Source organism: Sinocyclocheilus anshuiensis, unplaced genomic scaffold, assembly GCF_001515605.1.
Source record: "Sinocyclocheilus anshuiensis isolate Anshui unplaced genomic scaffold, SAMN03320099.WGS_v1.1 scaffold206, whole genome shotgun sequence".
Lineage (NCBI taxonomy): Eukaryota > Metazoa > Chordata > Actinopteri > Cypriniformes > Cyprinidae > Sinocyclocheilus > Sinocyclocheilus anshuiensis.
Window position 1 is genome coordinate 2053964 of NW_015542358.1, and position 17976 is coordinate 2071939.

General features: G+C 34.0%; 1 protein-coding gene across 2 annotated transcripts in view; it reads right to left on the reverse strand.

Annotated features, from left to right (window-relative positions):
* Positions 1 to 17976, reverse strand: part of rap1gds1 (RAP1, GTP-GDP dissociation stimulator 1) — a 45864-nt gene that overhangs the window by 19065 nt on the left and 8823 nt on the right. The window contains exons 4-7 of one of the 2 annotated variants that reach the window (XM_016490675.1): positions 12275 to 12400; positions 6227 to 6373; positions 453 to 581; positions 207 to 332 (exon numbers count right to left, since the gene is read on the reverse strand). In XM_016490675.1, coding sequence (XP_016346161.1) covers positions 207 to 332; positions 453 to 581; positions 6227 to 6373; positions 12275 to 12400 — 528 coding nt within the window. The remainder of the gene's footprint in view (positions 1 to 206; positions 333 to 452; positions 582 to 6226; positions 6374 to 12274; positions 12401 to 17976) is intronic. The other variant, XM_016490676.1, reaches the window with a different exon arrangement.

Below are 17976 nucleotides of genomic sequence, written 5' to 3' on the forward strand. Positions count from 1 at the left end.
ATATATATATTATTTTTTTTCCCCAGGATATCAAAAAATACACAAACAGAAACACTTTCTTTCATAGAATAACACCATTGACATAACCTGGTACCATGCTAAACACGAAGTAATGTACTTATTGTAAGTGTTTTCCCAAAAGACACTATACTGACTGGTTCATGAGTGTTCAATCATTATTTAATGTTGATCACTGCGATTCTCACCATTCTCAGCGAGTGGTGCCAACACCTCGAAGATCATCTCCTTCTTCTCATGCTCCACCTGCTTATGGAAGAGTCGAACCAGCTCCTCTGCAATATTAGTAGAGGCGAACTGCTCCTTACTGGACTCTGTTTGAGGATCAGGCAAAAGAGACGTGCAAGCTTTATCCAACATGTTCTGATGTATTTTAATATATGGAAATCTGGATATGTAGTAGGCAGTGTGACTGAATCGAATCGGTAACTCACCAAGCTCTGCCAGGTTGCCAAAGGCAATGAGGCACATCTCGGTGAGCGCAGTGTTTTGAGAATGAACTCCCAGCAGTCTGACCAGTGTGGGGATCACACCCATGCTGATCAGCTGAGCCTGCAGCGAGTCTAGAGAGGAAAGACAAAACAGGAGATTCTCTTTACTCTGGTTCATGCAGATCTTTTTCTGACAACATAGATAATATATTAGTCATTTACATGAATGGTTAAGTATTATGTATTCATCATTCTTCTGGCAATTACATTGCAATAAACTGAGTTTATCCAAACACAATTTTTTTAAATTAAAAATATTTATATCAAATGCCACACACAACAATATGATTTTCACAATGAATAAAAATGTGGTCACTTGCTATCCGCCACCACTGTCATCAAAAATAAGTTTGCATCAGTGTTGTTATCGATAACTACAAGTGAAACTAAAATTATTAAACATAATTTTTGTAACTGAAATAAAGCTTAAATAAAATATTAAGAAATACAAATATTGAAAGAAAAAAAAAACAACAAAATGAAAACACTTGAACAAAAATTAGAAATTAACAGAAATTAGGAATGAATAGAAATAAATAGGAATTAATAGAAATAAATATTTTAAGTATTAAAATTACTAAAACTAAAATGAATTAAAGCTATATATAAATAAAAAAAAAAAAACTAATAAAAATGACAAAAGCACATAAAATTAAATAAAGAAATTAATTAAAATTCAAATTTCAAAAAAATTGAATTCAAAATATTTAATGAACTAAAAGTGTAATTGTAAAATGCAAAAATTTAATTTTGGTGTAATTCACTGATCCACTCAGAGCTTAATGTGTACATTTATGTTTTCCAAAATATATTACTTTTACTATTTTATTTTTAATTATGACTCATCAAAGTTTCTTTTTTTATGTACATGATTTCATTTATTCAGCAAATCTTCTAAAACTAAATTATGTTAAAAGTAATCAAAAATTAATCACTTGTTATGAGTGATTTCAACATCGTTTATATCCTGCAATGTTTGAAAACAGGCTAGAGGCTGAAAGAGTTAATTTACCATCTCAAAGTATTACAGACTGTACATAAAATGTAAAATGAATTAAAGCTATATATAAATAAATAAAAAAAAACTAATAAAAATGACAAAAGCACATAAAATTAAATAAAGAAATTAATTAAAATTCAAATTTCAAAAAAATTGAATTCAAAATATTTAATGAACTAAAAGTGTAATTGTAAAATGCAAAAATTTAATTTTGGTGTAATTCACTGATCCACTCAGAGCTTAATGTGTACATTTATGTTTTCCAAAATATATTACTTTTACTATTTTATTTTTAATTATGACTCATCAAAGTTTCTTTTTTTATGTACATGATTTCATTTATTCAGCAAATCTTCTAAAACTAAATTATGTTAAAAGTAATCAAAAATTAATCACTTGTTATGAGTGATTTCAACATCGTTTATATCCTGCAATGTTTGAAAACAGGCTAGAGGCTGAAAGAGTTAATTTACCATCTCAAAGTATTACAGACTGTACATAAAATGCAGCCACATTATATACTGCTCTGAGATTTCATTTTTGTAAAGTGCTTTGCTGAGACTATATAAAATATAGTCTTGACTTTAAAATGTGAAAGATAAATCAAGACCACAGTGGAACAAAGGACTGCTTAGCCATCACATTTCATGTACATACACGGGTCCTTCACCACTGAAAATACTTGGTTCAACCACACTTGTTTTCCAGTAGATAGAGAATATCTTGTTGGTAATTTTGGCAGACATTTTAGTGGTCAACACATACATTACCAGGGCCGATATATTTGGCCTTTTTAAATGATTAGCATCAGCCTGTAATTTTTTTTATTTGGCTGATATTTTGACTTATTTTTAGTGGTTGACTGATACATTACCGATTTATCAACTGATATTTGGCATTTTTAAATTACTGGCATCGGCTTAGAAATTTTCAGTTTGGCCAATAAGTGTTAAAAGCAGCTTTTTGACAGCATTAAAAATGCCAGCATCTGAGCGCAACTGTGAGAGTAATCTTTCCATGATTTCAAATGACTGTATGCTGTGCTATATACAATTTGCCACTATGTCATGTCACTGTGTACTGCATGTAAAATCAGTCTTACCTGGACTTCATTTGAGAAAATATAATTCCCAGTGTGCACAAATTTACCAGATTACGGAGTAAAAAAAAAAAGCAATATCGGTTGACATCGTTATTTTTAACACTGGCTTTATATCGCTCACTGGCCACCCTGTTCTCCAAGATATCGGCATAGGCCATTAAAAAAAAAACTGGTTGACAACTACTTATTTTATCATCAGCTTTATATAGGCCATTGGTCACCCTGCTCTCCAAGATATCGGTATCAGCCATTAAAAAAAAATCAATATTGTTTGACAACTACTTATTTTAATATTGGCTTTATATGGGCCATTGGTCACCCTGCTCTCTAAGATATTGTATCAGCGATAAATTAAAAAAAAATCGATATCGGCAGTCAACTACTTATTTTAATATCGCCTTTATATCACTCATTGGCCACCCTGCTCTCCAAGATATCGGTATCAACCATAATAAATAAATAAATATCGGTTGACAACTACTTATTTTAATATCGACTTATTTCACTCATTGGTAACCTGCTCTCCAAGATATCCATATCAGCTATATAAAAACTAAATAAACACATATCGTCTGAAACTACTTATTTTAATATTGGCTTTATATCGCCCATCGGCCCCTCTGCTCTCTAAGATATCGCTATAAGCCATAAATAAAAATCAATACTAGTCAACCACTACTTATTTAATCTTAAAGCTCATTAAATGTATCTTTTTATGTCTTGTTTATGTTTACTAACAGTCATATTGTGCACAGCTGCACAAGTAAGCCCTTAAATACCCAGTGAAAAGATGTTTCAGTTTGTCTAGAAATGTCTCGATGAGACACAAAGATGTGGGCGGCACCGGCACACATCTAGTGCCATCAATTTGTCAGGAAGCAGATGTTGATCAGTAAATTCAACGAAGCAAAGAGGAGACGGCAGCTGAGACAGCAGAGAGCTGTGTTAAAGAAGACGGCCCAGGCAGAGGAAAACATCCACAGTTAAAAAAGGAGATAATGTTATTGAGTATGATAGACCATGGAAGCAGAGTTTGGTACAAAGAATTGTAGCACATAACCTTTAAAACATTTATGCAACAGAAGTCCCTTCATCACATTTAATAAACAGTTGACAGTCCAAAATGCTTCCTCCCTACTTCATAATTGCTTGTTATTTGCTTTATCGACCACAGAAGCTTTGCTGGTCTGAGAGCAAGAGGAACATTTGAGCAACAGTTATTGGCTAAATGTATCACATGAGAAAACACAACGTAACAAGCCTTGGCAGAACTGGACATTCGCCAGAAATCATTGAGGAACTCCTGCCAGTAATCGAAGCCCAAATCACGTCAAGGAAATGTCAACCGGGGACCTGCAGATCTCACTGATTGAGAATGAGTCACGTTTCCTAAAAGAACTGTGAAGTATTTGCATCTCATCTAAAGCTCATGTAAGATTTATATGCTTTAAGTACTTTACTTTTTCAGTAGAGCAGAAAGCTATAACACTGACAGTTTACAAACAGCACAAATCAGCCATCGCAAAACTAGATTATACCAAATAACTGAATAATTAGTGACTTTACTCTTTACAATATAAATAACACAAACACATGCATTTAAATGGATAATTCCATCCCTGGATGCTGAGTGGTCAATATAGCCTCTCAGGCATGCTAAAATAGATGACTATACTAACAGATATGAAGCAAAAACGTTCAACAAGTACATAAATATGCTGTTTTCATTAAGTGTTAATGAAAGCAATAAGGCTTTAAAATGTACTTACATGGGTTAAAAAAGCACTCTAAAGTTCTGCTAATAGCATTTAATATAAATTTAAACTATAATATATTTTCATTTTATTGCAATTAGCATTACATTCAGTTCACACTTACGTATATCCTTTTAAAGAATATTATTTCTGTAATAAATAGTCTTTTTAAAAGTATGATAAAGTGTGCTGCTTCTTCACAAGGGAATGAATCAGCAATGAGAGACATTACGGTTCAGTAAGTATTTTGGTTGCCAAGATATTTAAAAAAAAAAAAAGCAAAAAAAAAAGATCTGACCAGGCAAGTACAGTGAAAGATGTACATAAAACCTCCCAAGTGATAAGTTTATGTGATTAGATGAGTCATTTATCTTGGTGGCTTAGTAAACATGATGACAGGCTTTAAGTTAAAACAGATACACGTTGCAAGGAAAAGTAATCTGTTACATGACACAACATTTGAGCGAAAGAGAGATGAGGGAAAGAGAAGACTGGTTCAAAACAGCGTGAGGATGATATTCAGCAATAATAAGCAGCCCGCTGGCTGTTCTCTTCCATTAAAATCATATCTCACGATTTATTTTCATCAGGAAACCGAAAACAAAAATGCCTGACCTAAATTTGTTGATTTGCACTAGCCTCTGGAAGCAAGGTGTAATATATCGAAAAAAGCTATTACCATTTCAAGCCTTGCCGGCAAACCGGGATGAGGGAAGCAGGGCTTGGCCTGTCCATCAATTATTCAAGGACATCAAGTCACAAAGATGTAAATACACTGCCTGCATTCCCTTAAATATTAAACAATGCACTGCACTGCTGAATAGCACAAGGCCAGGGCCTTATGTAACCTCCTGGGCATGCATGATATGGACACTGAAAACTATAGGATGTGTCCCAAATATGTATCCCGGGTGAACTATTGTTTTAAATGTGAAGTGTCATTTTTTAAATGGTAAAATCCTAGTTTAATGTGAACAGCCAATCAAAACATCGCTCTGTTTGTTTAAGCAGTCCAAACAAGAAATAATTGGTGGAAAGCTATATGTTATAATTTCCATTAATCTCAATGGCAGTTGCTCAGTAGGAGCATTCAGCTGTGGAAGTAGTCAACCTGCATGTTGGATTCTTCAATTAAAGGGATTTATTTGTTAAGCCAATCCCCAGTAAAATTACATCAAGTCAGTGAATGTTTGATCAAAAAAAGTGCACAGTGCCATGTTTTTTTATGTATATAATTTTTTTGTCAAATACACAGCTACTTTTGAAAATAAAATCAAAATATATATTTTAAAAAGGTTTTTAGATTAAAAACATTTTAATTAAATCATTTTAAATAAACAATTAAAAAAATTCAGCTTATAACATTTTTTAAATTAATATTTAATTAATCAATAATTTTTTTTGCTACTGCACGTAACAAAATGTAACTATATTTATTATAGATTAGTATAAAAAAAAAGCAAGACAGCTGAATTCATATCATTACTAAACATTAACACCACCACCAGCTGCAAAGGACATGGAAGCTAATCACCACACAAGGAGCAGATTGTAGCCATTTAGCAAACTTATCATGTCAAATCGGTGAAAGACATTAGATTCAGAATACATAGGAGAAGTTAAACAACACATAGGCTTTCTTAGAGTGGTCCCCTACAGATATTACCGTTAATGTTCAACTGTGAGGAAATACTGTCGTCAGACTCAAACCAAAACACGTCTGTTTTTTAGAGAATCAGATAAAAAAGTTGCCTTATCTAGGTAGTATTGACTAACATGTGAATAATTTAGAGAACATCTCAGACTATACCAATAAGGGACCATTCAAAAACATCGCCTGGTTTGGGGGATCGGTCATTACCATTATCATTGCTATAGTTCATCAGCATGCCACAAAAGACAGTCAAGAGCTTCCCGGTGGCCGGGTCAGTGCTTTCGGCCAGAGACTTAATGTGCTCGGCAACTATCTGAGCACCGCCCGCTGCGTCAACTGCACTTCTGCCCTCATCTGCAAAACAAAGAGGTCACATAAAAAAGAAATAAACAATAAAAAAGGCAACCAATAACACAAAGAAACATCAACCTGGAACAGAATGACAGAAAAGAGGGTGTTAAAGGAATAGTTCAAGTCTTCCCAAACGATTCACATGATTCAGTCGCAGAATTTTCCTTTTTGGTTTAACTATTCCTTTAATGGAGGGACAGGCTGGGATATTCATGAATGCATCCTTATGGAATGAAATATGACAACTGATAACATTACATGGAGAACACAAGAAAATAAGCATTTTGAGATAAAAGAAGCGCAAATGAGATCAAAAACTGTCTGCTGAAAATGCACATTACTCCAGCACTGGATTTGTTTACAGCTGTCAGGTTGACATGAGGTGCAGACGTAACTAAAGGCAAAACCAGAGACCAGAAGTGCAGCAGAAGCACAGCATACAGAATCCAGCCTGCAGCAGAATCTCTAACAAGAGAAGGTGTTAAAAGATCCACAGAGACGCCGAGGTCCGGTGGAGTCCAGCATTATGTACACAGAGCATCAAAGTCAAGAGTGTGACTGGATCTTCTGACTGTCAGCTATATGGTTAAAGCAGCAAAATAAGAGATCTAAATTATGAGTACTCAAAAATGTAATAACAAAAGGTTTTAAAAGTAGAGCCCGACCGTTATGGGTTTTTGGGGGCGCCGTTGAAGTTTATTTCACTTCGGAACATTCATTCATGGATTAGTGCTACTGTCTTCACACACAGACGAAACTTACTAGAGAAGTGTGAGCTGCACGTCGGTAGCCGCGGAGGGTGGCATTCGCTATCGACACGGGGGTGGTCTCATTCGAAAGGGGGCCTCGAGACATACACTCGATTCGGCGTTTGAGAGGGTTCCTCGAGCTGAAGGGATCCCCGAATTTGGTGCAGATCCGCCGCGCCATTACAGAGATATGGCCGTTCAAAGTTTCAATGGTATTCCATACACTTAAGCTTTAAAGCGTTTCATCCAGGTCTCCAGTAGCAAACAATGGAGCGCTCTGCTGGACAAACTACGTGATTACACCATTTACAAGCATTTTATCTGCGTTTTATGTTCTGTAAAAAAAAAAGTCTTATCGGTACCGATATATCTGCGACAGGCTCATATCTGCCGATAAAATCGGCAAACCGATATATCGGTCGGGCTCTATTTAAAAGCAACATGAAATGGAATATGCAACCTAATTTACTTTTGTAGCATGATGTATTTCAAGAGAAAAATGCTATTCAGCGAGAAAAACAAATGTAGGGTGGGACTCGACATTATACATTGGGAAAAACTCAACAGTAGCATCTGGAAAAGTTTAAATGTTATGGTGTGGTGATGTTTATTTATTTACGCCATGCCAGCATCCAAGGCTATTTTCATGGCGATCTCAGAATACAGTACACAAGGCATACAATTAACAAAAAGTTATAAAAGACATTTCAAATCTACACTAGACAAAAATTATAAAATACATTCAGGTGATACATTTTTAAATAAATCAGTTAAACACACCTCTGTTGTCTATTTACATTAACAACAGTACAATCTAATGAAATATGCTTCACAATCATTTTTGTTTGGCAAGTAAGGCATGATGGTGGTTGCTCACCTTTTAATAAATATCCATGTGTAAGTTTTGTATGACCTAAAAGACACCTTGAACAAACAACTTGGTCATACCTAGATTTAAAATTAGTATAAAATATTTTTATTACACTAGGATTTGCGTGGTGACGTCAGATAAAACCAAAAGTCATTTTCAGAGGTAAGTGTGAAGTAAGATATTATTTTTTAATAACATTTTTAGAAAATGTGCACAGATGAATCTCACTCCTACGGGATCAACTGCTGGTCAAGGTTGGACAACATCAATAACCACAAAAAATTATTTGAAAAGCACCAAAATCATCAAGAAAATATGTTGGTGAAGGTTATAACACAAAGTACATGAACAAGTTCTTGTGCATTAAAACCTCCACAAGAAGCCATTATTTACATAATTTATTCTGGAAATGTAAACATTCAGCACAGTAAATCTTTTTTGACTGGCTGGTTTATGGATATCTTTAAGAAAATAATAGTAATTCGATTTTTAGAAAATGTGAGCTGCTGGAAATAAAAAATAGAATATTAGATGAAAAACTCAAAGTTAAATGAAAATGTAGCATTTGCAACTAACTAAATGAAACAAAATAATTTTAAGCTGATGTACTAAAATAAAAAAAAAAACCTAAATAAATAAAAATAAATTAATGCTTAATAGAAATATTACAAAATGAATAAAAAGGAGAAGCACATAAAATTACCAAAACATCACCTAAAATTACACAATAAGTAAATAATTAAGCAGTATATAAATAATACTAAAATATGACTGCTGATTGCCTGTGCAAAACCCAAAGCCACAATACTACAACGTTGTTGATGTTTTTAGCATCTTGCTATGTGGTGGGAGGGTTGTTGCTTACTAGCCAAACTAAAAAAAAAGCACATCCCCAAGTCTCCTATCTTCACTGTCCTGCATTACAACATGCTTTGACTACCTAAATAAAAGTGAATCATGAATCTGACATTCAGTCTCTTACACAGCACTTTAATTCCATTTTAGACATACTTGTCACAGAAACAAAACTCTGTCTTAACCTGTAAGTTTTCCAGTAAGCTCTGTGACCAGATGACGGTGTTTGTGTGTCAGACATGAGTCAGCTTAGCTGGTATGAACATTGTTTCAGGCTTGTTTACACTGATGCTTGCCCACGCAGAGTCTACGACAACTGCCTTCTACCACACAAATCGAGAAGACAGAGGACAAGAAGAGAGAACGTGATTTAGATGCAACAAAACAAAGTAAAAGATCTGAATACTGAAAACAAAGACATCGAATGATTCCCAAATTGGCTCCTCTGATTGGTTTTGGATGCTGTGCAGTGAAAAATACAGCTACTGCATGGGGTTTGCAAGCCGACGAAGCCCTTGAGTGAAATGCATGACGATGACATGTGTCGTCTCTGTCAAAGGGTCAGAGCCATCCGGGATCAAGTTCAGCTGCCCCGTCAATCAGCTTCACCATTAAACACATCTGTGTCCATTTGCCAAGGGCTCCTAATGCAATGCCATTTGTGTCTCTCTGTTAGTAGCCACATAAATCAACTAAGTATTTGGAAACTGAACCGTTATCATCACTTTTTACGTAACTGCTAGTAATACAAATCAGTATTAAAGAACATTCAAATACTAATTAAAGAGCAAAATTATTTTTAAATAATTATTTCATAATTTCAGTTTTGCAACATAACAGATGTGTGCGGCTTCTGTGAAACTGTTTATATCTCACAATATTCATGTCTGTGCTGTCACTGCTGTAGAAATATACCTCTATCTGACGTCTTCATAGTACATAGAAAGTCATATGTATGACATAAAAAAAATGTAATTATGATATACTAAATTATAAATCAAAAAGTCAAGAGTATGACATACTAAGTCATAATTATGACATAAAAAATAATGAGATACTAAGTGATTGTGACAACTGTGACATAAAAAGTTGATATTATAAGATTTGAAACTAAGTCACAATTAGGATGTAAAAAGTCAAAATGAGATGAGGTAAGTCATCATTTTGAAATAGAAAGTAAAAACAAATGAGATACCAAGTCACCAATTTGAAATAAAAATTCAAACTTCATAATTATGAAATAAAATTCAAATTAATGACATACTAAGTCATCCGTAAATCACAATTATGAGATAAAGTCACAATTGACAATTCAAATCTAAAATACTAAGTCACAATTATGACTTTTTTTTTTTTACTTTATGGAATTTTTGAGACTTTTTGACCCTTTATGTCAAAATTATTACCTAGTACTTTATAATTTTGACTTTGTCATAATTATGATTTTTTTTTTTTTCGCTGTGTGGTGGAATTGGCCTTCCATACATATTAGCTACAAACAAACAGACAAATAAATACATACAAAAAGAAATTAACTGTTTTAAAGGTACACTGTAAAACATATTGAGCGCACTCACATGAGCTGAAGACTCATTATATCAGCTGCATAATAAAACTGCAGTTTTCTTTCCCATTTTTGATGTATTTTTTATTAAACATTAAGTTTAGGTGGTGCATTATAACATGCTCGTCCCTTTTTTTAAAGCCAACAGGCTATAGTTACCTCACAGCCTGCAGGGCCAGATTTACCTCTTTTCGTGACATAGGCAAAGCAAACTTTGGGCCCCACTTCCCTATTAATATAATAGGCCTAATATTACCACCCAAGCAAACAAAAATATTTCTTAATCAGTGAAACCGTTACAGTATTTTCTATTGCAATAAGCGCTTGCGTTCAGTCAATAAAAATCGAATGTAGTTCTTAATTTGTTTGAGAAATGAGAAAGATCGTTCCATTAATAGGCGCGGCGACGTGGCCACATAACCACTTTGGGAGACTCTAGAGAGAATTTGATTGAAAAACAATCTATGCAGTGACGTATGAGTCAGCAATTTTTTTCAACTGTAAATTTTAAATTGTATATACAAATTAAAAGTGAATTTGTCAATGTTAGTACATAGTAGTACACTAATATAAACACAAATAGAGTAAAAATCAAACTTTGAGAAACTAATTTTTAAGATATGATTGATGTTTTATAGGTTTAAATAGCCACAGATGGGAGTCACTGGATTAATTAAATAAATCTGCAGAAAAATGGCTGCGTCCTCGTCTTTCCATCAGTCAAAATCACTCGATCCTGAGCGGGCAAATAAAGCAAAACGCATTACAGCCATAAAATATTTGTACACTCTCTCTACAACGAAGGGAGGAAAAAATGTGATATAAACAACCACTGCTAGGTCATCAATATGATTCATGTACAAAATAATTACCAATGGACTAGTTAATTATTGATGCGAAAGTGTGCATGAATTCAATAATCTAGAGTCAAATTATTAGTCTTCCTCCACATTCACATTGGGACGTAGTGTGCCGATAGATAGTATCGTGTATCGACGATAGTTAGAGATATTGCCTGTGGCTGATGCCTTTGACGATTATTATTAGGCTAGTAATACTATCTAATTAATATTAGGGCTTATTTGTTCCATCATATTTCTTTTTCCATGTTTTTTACAATGTTGTGCGTTATAACCAATCACACACGATTATGTTAAGCTTATGAATGCAGCAGCCAATCAGATGCGTTCAGATGAGTCATCGCTCACTGTTCATTGCTCTCTCGCAAATTCTCTCATCACGAACAACAATGTGCATAATATGTGCATAATATCATAAAATGTGCATGAAGTACATAAACGCGCGCTAGACTGAACTTGTGATGATGTTCTTTGGTTCATTGCTCGTTTTCTGTAGCTGCTTTTTGAATAACTGAGGAAATGTAAGCCTTATGATTAGTAACTTACAATGTTTCTATTGAATCATGTTAAATACAAATTCAGTCATATTAAAAACATTAGGCTGCTTTTAGCCTTACGCTGGAGTTGGTTCACTTTCCGGCTTTGAAACTAAGTAAATAAATAATTAAATAAATTAGCACGATAATAATAATACACGATAATATCGTGAATTGAGCATATCGCCCAACACTATTGGGACATCAACCAATCAGATTCAAGAATTCAGCAATGGTATAAGCTCTTGTACAATTACCTTTGGAAACCATGTGTGAAATGAAAACGTGCAGGAAAAGTTTAGCTAGACATCTTCTCACTCAGCTATCAGCTGCTCTGCCCTCCTCATGTCACTCATTCAGACAACTGTAGCAGCAGCTCCCCTTCAGATCATCCCAGACACTCGGAGATACCTCACAGTAGATGCGGCGGGGCCGGAAAAAGGCTGAGGGAGCGATAATGGGCACTTACGGCTGTCGTAGCAGATGTTGCCGAGGGCTCGTCCCGTCTGGAGCAGTATCTCCTGGTCCTTACAGTTTAGCAGCTGAACCAGAGGAGGAATGAGTCCTGCTTCCACACACGGGCTCCTCATGAATTCTGCAGAGAAATAAAACCATTTCAGCTCAATCAGATAAACACTGACTGACTTGAAGCACAAGTTCACTTCCAGAATAAAAACCTGCTGATAATTTGCCAGTGTTGGGAAGGTTACTTTGGAGATGTAATAGGTTACAGATTACAAGCTACCCTATCTAAAATGTAATAAGTAGTGTAACTATTTCAATTACTTTATTAATGTAACTGATTACATTTGATTACTTTTCTACATTTCTAATGTTTTCAACTGTTAATCATTTTCAAACATGTAAAGCAGGCAGGGTTAACCTTACAGTAGTATTCAACACTGATTACTATCACTTTCCAAATCCTTCATCCCTTGAATTAAGATTATAATAATTTAATTTTAAAGCACAGCCACCACAAAATCAGACTTACTTTGAGATCATTCTGAGGTTAAATACAGATTTAAAACCATAACAAGAAATAGTTTAGTAGCTATGATACTGTTTTTGAAATCAAATCTGTGCATAGCTATGACAGAAAACACTGGCATCTAACAATGTCTTGGAAAAAACAGTTAATCTAAATATATATATATATACCCAAATAGGAAATAAAACAGTTATCGAATAAGCACGTGTCCTATTCTGTGTCCTAAACTGAAACATTGGCGTCTCATATATTAGTGCATTCACTGCAATTTATGAAAGAAATCAATCAAATCTGTATGTGTGTGAAAACAAAAATCAGATGTAACCCCCTTTTGTAATCATTAACATTTTAAATTACGTAATTTAGTTACATGTAACTAGTTACTTCCCAACACTGTAATTTACTCACCCCCATGTCATCCATGTTCATGTCTTGCTTTCTTCAGTCGCAAAGAAATTAAGGTTTTTGAGGAAAACATTCCAGGATTTTTCTCCATATAGTGGACTTCAATGGTGGCCAGCGATTTGAACTTCCAAAATGCAGTTTCAATGCAGCTTCAAAGGCCTCTACACGATCCCAGCCGAGGAATAAGGGTCTTATCTAGCGAAACGATCAGTCATTTTCTGGAAAAAAATATATATATTTATCCACTTTTTAACCACAAATGCTCGGCTTGCTCTAGCTCTGCGATATGCGTCTTCACACATCACGCAATCCTGTTATAAAGGTCATGCGCTGTTAGTTCTTCGTCTTTGTACTTCGGTTAAAAACTCCATCTCATTTTCTCCTCCAACTTTAAAATCATCTGACATCGCTGTTTTACCTTTTTTGTAAAGGGCAATGACTTTTTTTTGCATGTTCGCTTTGTAAACACTGGGTCGTCTATGTCACGTGAGCATTTGTGGTTAAAGAGTGGATAAATATTAAATTTTTTTAAGAAAATGACCGATCGTTTCGCTATACCCTGGTGAAAAAAAAACAGCTAAAACCAGCCTAAGCTGGTTGGCTGGTCTTAGCTGGTTTAAGCTGGAAGTAGCTGGTTTTAAGTGGCCAAAACCCCTCTAAAACCAGCCTGCTGACCAGCTAAGACCAGGCAACCAGCTTAGGCTGGTTTTAGCTGTTTTAGATAAGACCCTTATTCCTCGGATGGGATCGTGTAGAGGCCTTTGAAGCTGCATTTGGACTTTCAAATCTTTGGCCACCATTGAAGTCCACTATATGGAGAAAAATCCTGGAATGTTTTCCTCAAAAAAATTTTTTTTTTGCGACTGAAGAAAGAAAGACATGAACATCTTGGATGACATGGGGGTGAGTAAATTATCAGGAAATTTTTATTCTAAAAGTGAGCTTATCCTTTAAAATCAGTATATCTGTGCAGTAGATATCTGTGTGGTAGATTCAACTAGTGCTCTTTATGCACGTGTGTTCGACTTGAAGCAGATCGATCGGTGTACGACGTCAAAATACCACAAGAGTGACTTACCCCTTATTTACACTGCACGCGTCTGCGGTGCGTTACGGCTCCGACACGGCCACTCTAGTCAATGCTTGTGTTTACACCAGCGGCGCCGCGGCACGTTTCAGAAGCGTCCCAGAAGCGGCTCTCCGCGCTGCTTCGCTAAAGATAGGCGCCTCACCTATTTTTGAAGGTAAGAGTGTGTGCTCGAATATGCTCTAGAACCACTCTCACAATACTTTAATGTCATACACCGATCAGTCTGCGCAGCGCTGCTTCAAGTTGAACACACCTATTGGGTTTGTGGTGTTGTTGTTGTCTTTGTTGTTGTTGTCGGGGAAGTCATGGCCTAATGGTTAGAGTCGGACTCGTAACCCAAATGTTGCTGGTTCGAGTCTCGTACCGGCAGGGATTGTAGGTGGGGGGAGTGAATGTACAGTTTGGATGGGATAAATGCAGAGCACTAATTCTGAGTATGGGTCACCATACTTGGCCACATGTCACGTCACTTTCAATTTCACTTGTTGTTGTGTGCGCTAGGGAATGTATATCCGCCATACGTCATCGCGTTGCTATATCACTGATATCGCGATATGACACTTTTTTTATCATGTAAAAATTTATTCCGGTATTATCGTGGACGGTATGATATTGCACACCACTAGGAAATACCAACATTTTGAGCCATAAAGGGATCAAAAAAAGAATCCTCTAACAATCAATTAAAATCCTACTGGATAAATGTTACTATTGCATAGTAATTTATCTTAATTCTTATTCCATCCAAGTAGCAATTTGTTTGTATTCTTTTAGAATTGATGACTAGATATTTTGATGTAAATGGTACCGAGGTATTACCATGTTTTAGATTGTAATACCTCAGTTCTCTTTTAGGTTACCATGGTATATGAATGTAATAATCATTTAGTACACTGTATCATGTTATTTACTACTATTTTGGTATCCTAATATTTTAAATTAGCTTTTATTTTTCTATTTTCAGTTTTCTTTTTAATTTGGTACAAGTTATAGTAATTTTGTTTTGTGCATTTGTCATTTTTATTAGCTTTTAAATATTTCTTTTTAGTTTTATTTTATTTTTATTTCAGTTTTAATTTGAGTAATTTTAGTACTTCAACTTTCAGGTTTCAGTTAGCTGCCAATGCAACATTTAAGATTTTAAATGTCATTTTTTTAATCTACTCTTTATATACTTTTTTATTTCAGATTTATTTGAATTAGCGTAAATAAATAAACGTTTTCATTTTAGTCAACATTACAACACTGACAAGCAGCATCAGTCACATTTTCAAAAAATTGAACTAAACAAAAAATATTTAATATTTTGAATGTTTAAATGTTTGTAAATGATTGAATTTCCAGAGAAATTATGTAAATAATGGCTTCTTATGGAAGGTTTAGTGCACAAGTTCAAGTGTTTCACCTAATATGTAGATTTTATTTCAGCTTTAATTCAATTAATACATTTTAATATATTTAGTATTAATATAATTACATCTTAAATTAAATTAAAAAAAGAAGTCACATTTAAAATAAAAAATTTAATTTTATTTATTTAACCATTTTTAATAGTTTTAGTTAACAACAACAACAACACAGGTGCTAAGGAATTACCATAATCAATGCACCACAGTAACAGCGCAGTAAACCGTACTGTAGCAAATGCATCACTTAAATCCTAAAATATATCCTGCTCCTGTTAGAAAGTGCTGGAGACGTTGCAGATGAAACGCAGATGTTCCCCGAGGAACGCTGACAGCCGAATGCCAGCAGGATCTGCCAGAGATCTGGCACACCAGCAGGCCACTGTCATTAGCTACCTAGCAAACTGCTAAAAGGCCATTCATTATTTTAACCTTTTTATCTCAGGCACTCTCCATACACTTCCAAACCCCAGTTCTATCTGTCTGAAGTGTGCTCTAAAAAAACACTTGTGTAATTAGACTAAAACCTTTAGGTGATGAAGCACACCGACTCTGCAGGACTGCAGGTTGAGCCTGCGTAATGTAAACCAGGCTGGTAAATACCAGAGCCTTGTAAATATTTAATAAAGTTAATTAAATCAAATTTAAAAAATAACAATTATTTATTTATATATTTTTAAAGATTTAGTACTTAAAAACCAGTGATCAGAGAGACTAATTAAGCTGATCAAAGAACACAGAATTACACAGAATGTGTTCACACAATAAATGTAATTGCTGATTTGCTGTTGCATAAACGAGGTAACTTATCTGACGGCGAATGACTGGTTCTGTCAAACAGAGTTCAAAAACAGACTGAAATTACGTCTACAAAGCAAAAAGGAAAAATAGATTCTCAGCTCCACACAGAAAGCTCTCCTGTACTCTAGTTTAGTCTGCCAAGCTGTTATTCAACCCTGTTAACATCACATCTGTGATTGGATTTTGAAAAGACAGACATCCACGGAGAATAACGCTGCCAAAAACAGTCAAAACTGGCAAATGGTACACTCATAAAAGCAAAATACATGTGAAATATTATAAATATTATGATATTATATAAATATAAAGAATTGAATCTCAAACACATTTACAATATTTGATCACATTTAGTGCTGTCAAACGATTAATCACAATTAATCGCATCCAAAATAAAAGTTTCTGTTTACATAATATGTGCGTGTGTATTGTGTACATTTATTAAGTATATATATAAATACACACATACAGTATGTTTTGAAAATATTTACATGTATATATTTATACTCATAATTTGCTATATATAAATGTATTTAATATATGAACATAACATTTTTCTTAAATATATGCATGTGTGTGAATTTATACATACATAGTAAATATACACAGTACATACATATGCAAACAAAATCTTTTATTTTGGATGCAATTAATCGCAATTAATTTTTTGACAGCACTAATCACATTAATGACAAATTAAATCTGTTGCTCATATGAAACGGTTGTTTTTCTTCGGAAGACTTGGGTTAAACCACTCGATTCATATGGATTATTTTTATGATGTCTTTATGTACTTTTTGAAGCTTGAAAATGTTAATTACCTAGACTTTTAATGGGTGGACAGAATATTAGAAACGTCTTCATTTGTGTTTTGAATATGAACGAAAGTCTTATAGGTTTGAAACGACACGAGGGTGAGTAAATGATGACTGAATTTTCATTTTCATTTTTGGGTGAATTATCCCTTTAAAATCTTCACATATTTAAAATATTTTACAGGCAGTGTAATAAAACCGCTAATAAAAATGATGACTTTTATATTTAAATCATGTAATGTAAGTAATGCATGTTTTTAATGAAAAAACCTACATGCAATTAATATTAATTAGTGCTGTCAAACGATTAATCGTGATTAATCGCATCCAAAATAAAAGTTTTTGTTTACATAATATATGTGTGTGTACTGTGTATATTTATTATGTATATATAAATACACACACATACAGTATATATTTTGAAAACATTTACATGTATATATTTATATTCATATAATTTATATTATAAATATAATATATATTATATATATTAAATATATTTCGTAACATAATTTTCTTAAATATATACATGCATGTGTGTGTATTTATATATGCATAATAAATATACACAGTACACACACATATACTATGTAAACAAAAACTTTTATTTTGGATGCGATTAATCGCGATTAATCGTTTGACAGCACTAATATTAATATATAATAT